We start from the raw sequence: 9,556 nt of genomic DNA, 5'->3' as shown, positions 1-9,556 counted from the left end.
AAAGGGTGCCATTGTCCACCAAATCCTGTATCGCATGACGGAGGCGATAGCAGGAATCGGTGTAATGGCCGGGCATTTGGTGATACGCACAGAAAGCGTTGGGGTTATGGCTAGGGGGTGGATTTTGAGGAAGTGGAGTTGGGGCTAGAGGTCTGAGGTGCCCGGTTTTGATTAGCTTTTCCAACACTGAGGAGAGAGGCGCCTCGAAGTTGGCGAAGTTACGGGGCTGATTGCGATTTCGGGGTCTTTGAGGGGTTTGAACTTGGTTAATGTCGGCAATGTGGTTAGAGTTTTGGGTAGAGGGGTTGTTGGCAGAGTTCGCGTTGGCGTAGCTGTTGCCACCGAACAAAGCAGTGCTGTTCCCGGTGTATGCACGGGGCTTTGATTTTGAGGCTGAGGTGGAGGAGGAATTGTCACTCCTAGGCAGAACGCCGGTTTGAAGGGCTTCTTCGATGGCCAGCCCGGAGTCATAGAAGGTTTCGAAATTTGCGCCCTGAACCAACACGAGGTTTTTGGCGAAGTCAGGCTGCAGATTACGGGAGATGATGCAGATCTGGTCCTTCTCGCTTGGGCGATCGGGCATGAGAGCGGCCTTGGCTCTCCATCTTTGGATAAAGTCTGCAAAGGACTCCTTTGCAGTCATCTTGGTGGATTCCAACTCCCGAGTGGTCATTTTGAGTTGGGCGTTGTAGCTATACTGAGCATTGAAGGCCGTGCCGATGTCCTCCCATGTTCGCCTCTTGGAGATGTCGAGCGACAGGAACCATTGGAAGGCGGGACCGGCAAGAGTTTGCGAAAATAGCTGAGCCATGGCATCCTCCTCGACGCCATGCAGCTTCATGGCTCCATGATAGGCCAACAAGTGAGTTTTCGGGTCCCCAGTACCGTCGAACTTTGCAAAGTCGGGCATTTTGAACCGATCGGGCAGCCGGGCATTCGGAAATGGGCAGAGGCGATCCATGTCTAGTACTCCCGACCCTTTTCTTTCGGATTTGGCGACGGCTTCTTCCAACTTGGCCATTTTGGCGACCAAAGCTGCCACTTCTGGGCTTGGAGCGGGATTCTCAACCAGCGGTTCCTCCTAGCCGGCGGCTCCCTGTTCACGCCTTTCACCTCCTTCCCCTCCTGCTACCAGGGGAAGTCGCTCCTCGATTAGGGTTTGAAGATTGGCCATAGAGGCGTCGGCCTGGTCGGCTCTCTGTTGCATGATGGCCAGGTTGCGCTGCAGATCGGCTAGGACGGTTGCAAGATTCGGAGGCGGGACATCCGCCATGACTAGTACTTCTGTTTTAACAAGCTTGGGAGATGCTGGCGGAGATGGAGTAGACGGAGGGGACTCGTGCGGAGTAATCGGTGGCGAATCCTCTCGTGACACAGTGCAGGCCAGAGCTTCCGTTGCGGTCGACTGAAAGACGAACCCCAAAACAGATCCTTAAACAGACTTGACGGACGGTCCCAAGTAGGTTTGGCTCTTGATGTCGGAATTCTGCTTTGACATCGGCATGACTAGACGGCAAAGTATAAGAGCTCAGTGACAGCCTGCAGTCATTTTATTTGAAAGAATAAACGGGAATTGAAAAATGATCATGCCAACGTCGTCGGTGTCCTCCTAGACTCTAGAACTAGGGGGAGTCTGCTTCACGCCACTCGGACGGTTGCCATGGAATCCTCGGATTTTCTTTTCGACGGTGTATCCTTGATTGAATCGAATGTTACTAAGGGATGCCAAAACAGCCTAAGTCTTTGACTTTCTCCCTTCTCGAAGTTTCAAAGTTTGGTTTTGGAACAACTCGGTGTAGATGTCATGATACCGTAACCGAAATGGCGTAAGCAGCACTGTGCCGGAGCCTGGTGTAAGTGATTAGCACTTTTAACCCGAGTGGTGTAAGCATCATGCCATTCTCTCCGTTGTTCCTAGTTTTCGATTTGAAACCTCGATGGGGTTTTAGACAAGGACTTAGGAAGTATCGATTTCCCGAAGTCTCATTGATTAAGGATTTGAAAAATCTGGTAACGTGCAACATCGAGATGCACGACTCGTCATCGGTCCAAGGCAAACGCCGAGTGGGCGCAAGACAGACTCGACAAAAGACATCCTAAAAGCCGCCCTAGCATGCTCCTACGCAAAACGATCATGGATGTATGTACAAGCATGCGATAGGAAAAGCGGTAACACATAAACAGGACATGGGGTTAGAAACAAGTAATCCTACCCTGCGGGTTCCTGTCTTATGTTGAAAGGTTCTAATGCATTGTACACGCTGTAGAGGCCGGTTTTGGCTTAAAAGGGTTCCTCTGACTAGAGCCGCGATATACCTCCCATTGCAACGCGTAGAGCAAAGCAATGGTCGAACGGTAGTACGACTCATCATCGTCCAAGGTTGTTGGGCGTTCGAGGACCCCGGGCTCCAGTAAACTGTGCCGGTTACCCAAAACACCTCAACAGGGCTGACCAACCATCGATACGAACGGAGAATGCCGAAGAATGACCAAATGAGAGAGAAATGCAACGCTTTTGAAAACGAATGCCTTTTGAAGCTTGGCCCACTTTTGTTAATTGATACTTGTAGAAAACTACACAAGAGAACAATAGTAAAAGCCCCAGTTCGGATTGGTCGGACGCTGAGATCCTGTTACGTTACCATTCCGTTCTTCAGTAGCGCGGAGCGTACTGTTTTGACAAGCTTTTGAAAATTGTTCAATTATGTATTAATCGCCAAATATCAATCAACGCAATAGATCCCCAGCAGAGTCGCCACTGTGGGCACGCGCCCCGAAAATTTTGTTTGTAAAATTGGGTGAGGCCCTTTTTGTTGGAAAAGCGCGGCGAAACGCCTCGATTCAGAGTCGCCACTCGGGTTTTAGCGGTAAGAACACCAAGGAACCGAACTCGAAAAACGTTTGCCACGTTTGTTTGAGTTTGAAAAAGGCATAGACCGGTCCGTCGTCACCTTCGATATCTGAGGTTCAGGAGCCAAGTTACGAGAGGAGAAGGGTTTTATGGCACCCCTCTCGCCCAATCCGGAGATCGGTCTCTACTCGGGCATTTTACAAAACATTTGCATTTCTCTCATTTAATCATTTTTTTTAGCCAGTTAGGGCGGGGGAACAGTTAATGGGGGTTAAAACTTTAACAAGTTGTGATTTATGACAAAAATGCTTATGAATGGCTTGATTGCAATGCTAAAATATAGATTGAGAACAAGCACTGAGCAAACTGGACAAATTGCAGTACGCTGCCCCGCAAGGGCGTGAGCAAGTTCTACCAGCATGCACTGGCCGAGCCACCGCATGTTGATATGACCTGCGCACGCCACAGGGAGACTGGCGTACTCCACTCATCTGGTTTCACAGTCCTTGTTTGCAACCCTCTGGGCTCTGGAAAAGGACCAGCGCACACCCAGGACAAACCATGCAGTTAAATAAGCAGGATATATACATTTACAAACATATGAGATGGCTTGAAGCCATGAAAAAAAGACAAGAAACCCCCTAAACAATGTGGGGACAGAAAAGAGGCCAAGACTGAAATAAGATGCAAAGGGCCAGCCACTGGATCCTAGCTTTAACTGCCGTACGCTAGTCATGGACTGTCGTACGCACGTTGGACCCTAATCCAGTGCTTGGCTTTTGCATCATCTGGGCTCTGGAGCATGACCAGAAGGATCCCAGGGGCCTTTTAAGCAGATAAGAAGCGAGTATTAACTACTACATCTAAACAGTTCTAAATATACAGAAAGCGGTAAACTGGTTATTTAGCATGCAAGTGTGACTAACAGGAAGATAAAACGACAGAAATGGTAGTCCATGATCCCCACGCCAGTAGTGCTCGTTCTACCATGACTGGCGTACGGCATATGGTTACTGGCGTGCGCCATGTATCACCTCATACGTTTGTCGTATTTTGCCAGTTTGAGGCCAGGGCTAGTATTACTTACTAGCCTGGGCCTCACTGGTTCCCCTCAGGGGTCAAGAACAGAAAGGGATACAAAGGTGGTATACCTTTTTGTTTGAGGATTGAAGGTGGTATTGAACTTTAAAGCTTGGAGATGGAGGTTTGATGGTGACTGGGTGACACTGGGATGTATGGAAGTGGACTGTTTTCTTTTCTCTTTCAATGGAAGAAAAGAAATGGAGAGCAAGAAGGAAAGGAAGGAGAGAACTGCTTCTTCTTAATGAGGCCAACCCCTTGCAAATGAATGCAAGGGGGGTATTTATAGGGGGGGGGGGAAGACTGAGATCAGTTTGATCTAGGGCCTTGTTTGGCTGGTCAAAGCAAGGTTGGAGCCTCCCATGCATTAAATGCATGGGACTTGCCTTGATGGGGGGTGTAGGAGAGAGAGGGAACGTCTCTGCCGAAAGTAATCATCAGGGACGCTGTAGCCGACGTCAGGGTGGCACAAAAGTCCCGCCCAAGTTGCTGAATAAAGTTGATTTGACTGGGTTTGACTGGCGTGCGCCATTATTAACTGGCGTGCGCCAATAAAAGATGGGCCACTGGTCGATGACTGACACGTGGCAGATGACTGGCGTACGCCTTCAGGACGCTGGCGTATGCCAATTGGGTTTTGCTGGGGCTGTTTGGCTCTGGTTTGAAGGGTTTGAAAGGGGTTTTGAGAGAGGTTCGGGACGCTCAAAGCTCAACCACACCTTTGTCCTTAAACTGTTTTCGACTAAGATCATCATTGGGGAAATAAAAGATCGACAAATAATGCTATCTGGACAGTCCAGAATGGGGTGTCTACAACAACCGACCCAAGCTGCGATTGAAGACAATGAACGACAACCTAAGCTGAGATTGAGGACAACAAACGACGACCCAAACTGAGATTGAGGATGATGAACGACGACCCAAGCTAAGGTCTCTCCCTCTCTCCGTCTCGTTCTTTCTCTCTCTCGTTTTCTTTGATTTTCGAAACAATAACTGATTTTTTCCCTAATTTCTATGATTAAGAAAGTTCAAGCCACAGAGAGGATAACTATAACGCCCCGCTATTTTCTATAAATAACTCCAAAATACATTTTATTTCAAACGCTTCTAGCCCCTATTTTCTCCATAGATAAATTACATCACCACAATAATCTTAAGCCGCCTTCTAAATAATCTTCTACATGCTCCAAAATTATCAATTCTTCCAAGATCTCTCTAAATTAATCCTTATATGCCCCGATTCAATTTCCACTAATCCGGCTTCACACCTGAAAAAGAAATTATCTGGGAAGTATACGATACAATAGAATAACAAAGCTCATATTCAAGTGGAATCAATAAACAATAATCGACCATCAAGTCGAAGCAACAATCACAAAGGACCTCAGACCATGTCCTCCTTAGTACATGACCAGTGACACTCCCCCAATACCTTCCTCACCGAGTCATCCTCGACCCATTCTGGCTATTGGATAGGCTATTGGTGCATGAGTTCACTCGATCCCTGTACTAAATAATTCTATAGTATCATCCTTGATCCATTCTGGCTATTGGATAGGCTATTGGTGCATGAGTTCACTCAATCTCTGTACTAAATAATTCTATAGTACTCAGCCAACAACATCATATTCGATACCAATTATTTCACTCTTCAACAATATTCCACAGGAGTGAACAAAAATCACGAGATAATCAAAAGGAGTACAAAATTTGAGAGTGAAGAAAGGTTTTCGGAAGTAGGAAGCATATCGTATACTCCCCGGATTACCTCAAATATAACCGACCGTTTCGTCCACAAATCAATGCCTTAAAAATATTTTTCCATACCAATATCCACCCTTCAAAACATCACTAACTATTTATAAACTAAACTTTCAAGGTTTTTTTCTCTTTTCTCTCTCTCTCTCTCTCTCTAAACTAGAATTGGAATGAGAAGTGAGGTGTGTGGAATGGAGTGGAAGAGTGAAGCCTATTTATACTAGTAGAAAGAAGATCCTAGATTATATCTAGATCAAATCAAATCTAATCATATCTTATATAATCATGACCATATCTTATAAAATCTAATAATATCTAAATCATATCTAAGAAAATCCAATTATATCTAATCAAATCTTATAAAATATTATAATATCCAATAAAATCTATATAATATCTAACAAAATCTTTATAATATCTAATAAAATCCAATCAAATCTTAATATATCTAAGTATATCTTAGAATATCCAATCATATCTTATCCTAATCATATCATATCTAATAAAATCCAATGAAATCTTATCCTGGAGTTAAATTATAATACAATCACTTTAATAAATGATAAAATGATTTTTAGTAAAAGAATTATAATAAAATGTTTAAAAAAAATTGACGTGAAAATTCGGGTCATTACAGTAACAGAGAGAGGAGGCGACATACGAAGAACCAAAGTCGAGATCGAAGACGACGAACATCAGAGCTACGATCAGCACTAAGGTATCTCTCTCGTTGTCGCTCTCTTATTCTCGTTCTCGTTCTCTGTGATTTTTTTGTGTGGTTTTTGAAACCCTTTGATTAGGGGATATCCTTCCTCTTGAGCTACAGTGGTAGTTTTATTGCATTTGTGATAAGTACGTGCATTCAGTTTTTTGACATACATAATTTCTTCTGGACAAGCAGAGTGCAGTAAAGCATGTGAAAATCTCCCTTTTGGTTAAAAGTGACTATTTCATTCAATATCCCTAACTTGGGGATTTCTACTGATTTTCGAAACCCTAATAGTATATTGGGCTTGTATCTTTGTATCTATGATATTCGATTTGGGGCTTGTATCTATGATATCTGATTTGGGGCGTAAATAACATAGAACGATTACCTGGAGAACAAGCTAATTTTTTTGGAAACAAAATGATTATTTGGACTGGTCTTCGTGTGTGATTTATGCTGATTTTTTTCCCCGTAATCTTTGAGATAATGTCTGTCATTGGTTGCCATTGGTAGATTACCCATAAGTAGCTCACAATTTGATAAAAATGGAAGAACAAGATCGAACCAATGTTGATCTAACCCCCTTGTTTCGAGCACCACCACCGAGGTATCTCTCTCATTCTCTCAAAAATTGGGTGCATATTATATCATATAGGGAGACACATAGACTGGTATTTGTTGTAAATGTTTGTTTGCACGTTAGTAATTATTTTCTATTTTGATTTTTAGAATGCAATCTTTGGATGACATAGCAGTATCACCGTCACCATCTTAACCGTGTCAATCATCTGGGAATTCTTGTCAAGAAATTTACACTCCTCAAGTTAAAAATAAAGTGATACCGAAAATTGACCAAGAATTTATCAAATTAGACAACGTTTAGGAATTTTACAACGAATATGCTAGATAAACTGGATTTAGTGTCCGAATCAATTCTAGTAGGTTGGGTGAGAATGGTTAAGTAATGAGGAAGGAGTACGTTGTTTTAAAGAAGGGGAGATGAGAAATTCTAAGGCCACTAAACGGCGTCGGGGTTTAACTAGAGAATGTTATGGTGCAAAACTTGCTGTTGTGAAAAAAGGTGAAATGTTTGTTGTATCAGAATTTGTCGAGGGTCATAACCATGAGCTTACAATGCCAAAAAAGGTGCATTTGTTAAAATCTCATCGCCGAGTATCAGCCGCACAAAAAGTTTTAACGCGACAATTATCTACTGCTAATGTGTCAACTTGCCAACAAATGAGTATTTTTAAGTTGCAAGTGGGGGGTATTGAATATGTTGGATTTTTACCACGAGATCTTTACAATGATAAAAGAGATAGGAAGAATGTAGTACATGGTCATGACGCGAACATGTTGTATGAGCATTTCGAGATGGAACAACAAAAGAATCCGAGCTTTAGGTTCACATTCGAGAGAGATGACAAGGATAGAATGACTCATTATTTTTGGGCGGATGCAACCTCTAGAAAGTCATATCAATATTTTGGAGACGTGGTAGTGTTTGATATTACGTACTACGCAAATAAATATTCCTTGATATTTGCACCTATATTGGGGGTCAACCACCATAAACAGACAACACTTCTCGGGTATGCGTTCTTGAATGACAAAAAAATTGATTCGTTTATGTGGCTTTTCAATGAATGGTTAAAAGCGATGCCAGGTGGACCACCTAAAATGATCATCACTGATCAAGATCCGGCGATGACAAGAGCAATTGCTTTTGCTCTTCCAAATACGTTTCATTGATATTGTATTTGGCACATTGTGAGCAAATTTTCAGAAAAATTGGGTACACTGTCATATAAGGAACATTATGATAAGTTCAAGAATTGTATATGGCATTCTGAAACACCTGGAGAGTTTGATGCAAGATGGGCAACTATTGTAGGAAACTCTAAGTTGTCTACTAGTAAATGGTTGCAGGACATGTATGAAATTCGTGATAGATGGGTTCCCGCATATACGAATCACATGTTTCTGCCCACATGACTAGTAGTCAACGGGCTGAAATTTCTCATTCGTTTTTCAAGAGGTATGTGTCCAAAGAAAATTCAATGCTGGATTTTGTGACGCAATTCAATAGGGCACTTGCCAAAATCCGACATAATGAATTGGATTTGAACCATAAAGATGTAAATGAGAAGCTTCTCTTGAAAACCTCATGGGCAATGGAAAAGAAAATGACCGAAATATATACACGGAGCATATTTGAGAGGTTTCAAGAGGAAATCTTTCAAATTAATGCGTATGTGGTTACATTCATACGTGAGAATGAATATTGGTGTTTGTGGAATGTTCAGAGAGAAGAAATGGAAGGTGCGAGAATTCGTGAGATTTTGGTGGACAAGTCATCGAATCGTGTCAGTTGTAGCTGTAAGATGTTTGAATTCGATGGAATTCCTTGTCGACACCTGTTAGCGTACCTGTTTATAATGCACATTAAGGAACTCCCTACTGAGTACATCTTGCAGAGGTGGACGAAGAGAGCAAAAGCGGGTTGGGTGATGGATGACTTAGATAATGGTGTGAAAGAAATATGTAACAGTTCACTTCTTGTGAGGTAACAAAGGCTCTTCAAACTTGCTTGTACAGTTATCGATGATGCTGTATTAGATGAAGAAGAAAGTGAAGTTGTGCGAGAAGCTTTGGAAGCTAGTCAAAAGAAGATTGCATTAATGAGGAGTTCTCGCAAAGATGGTTTAACGAGTCGTATCCCATTGTAGATTGTCTACAATGGCATTAAAATGCCCACCGTTCAGTAAAAAATTGCTCGGATTAAGCCCTTCCCGATCATTTTTTTGCTGATTTCTCGCGGGTACCTTTAAAATCACGTTCTGAACACATTGAGTGGCTTGGATCGTCGCAATTCGATCGGAAAAGAGGAGTCCCGCACGGTAAGCCCGTGTGGGATCCCTCATTGGAAATTTCCTCTATATATATATATATATATAAACATAAGGGAGGGGAATTGAACCTTGGAAGGCTAGAAGGATCTCCCCTCTCTTTACTACTAAACTACCCACCCTTTTGGTGTATATTGGTCTAATAAATATATTTATTATACAAAATCAATCGGAAACGGTGCGGTTCCGAGGACACTTAAAAAAACACTCCAAATCTTAATCTCATAGTTTCCGATCAAATTTTGATGA

At 42.9% G+C, this 9,556-nt stretch overlaps 2 protein-coding genes across 2 annotated transcripts; both read left to right on the top strand.

Annotated features, from left to right (window-relative positions):
- Positions 1 to 7,397: 7,397 nt before the first annotated feature.
- On the top strand, positions 7,398 to 8,393 carry LOC131298678 (protein FAR1-RELATED SEQUENCE 5-like). The gene is made up of 2 exons (XM_058324153.1): positions 7,398 to 8,064; positions 8,185 to 8,393. The coding sequence occupies exons 1-2, from the start codon at positions 7,398 to 7,400 to the stop codon at positions 8,391 to 8,393; spliced, it is 876 nt and encodes a 291-aa protein (XP_058180136.1).
- LOC131298677 (protein FAR1-RELATED SEQUENCE 9-like) lies at positions 8,390 to 9,127 on the top strand. Its single transcript, XM_058324152.1, has 2 exons — positions 8,390 to 8,942; positions 8,997 to 9,127. The coding sequence occupies exons 1-2, from the start codon at positions 8,390 to 8,392 to the stop codon at positions 9,125 to 9,127; spliced, it is 684 nt and encodes a 227-aa protein (XP_058180135.1).
- Positions 9,128 to 9,556: the final 429 nt, after the last annotated feature.

The sequence above is a fragment of the Rhododendron vialii genome, chromosome 8a, assembly GCF_030253575.1.
Source record: "Rhododendron vialii isolate Sample 1 chromosome 8a, ASM3025357v1".
NCBI lineage: Eukaryota > Viridiplantae > Streptophyta > Magnoliopsida > Ericales > Ericaceae > Rhododendron > Rhododendron vialii.
This window is presented reverse-complemented; position numbering and strand designations above follow the sequence as displayed.

What these genes read in the sequence shown, in the direction of transcription:
- LOC131298678 (XM_058324153.1), top strand. Translation starts at nt 7,398, where the DNA reads ATGAGAAATTCTAAGGCCACTAAACGGCGTCGGGGTTTAACTAGAGAA. An exon ending in ATGGTTAAAAGCGATGCCAG is followed by an intron (nt 8,065 to 8,184) that starts GTGGACCACCTA and finishes GCAAATTTTCAG; the next exon opens with AAAAATTGGGTACACTGTCA.
- LOC131298677 (XM_058324152.1), top strand. Translation starts at nt 8,390, where the DNA reads ATGACTAGTAGTCAACGGGCTGAAATTTCTCATTCGTTTTTCAAGAGG. An exon ending in TAATGGTGTGAAAGAAATAT is followed by an intron (nt 8,943 to 8,996) that starts GTAACAGTTCAC and finishes TTGCTTGTACAG; the next exon opens with TTATCGATGATGCTGTATTA.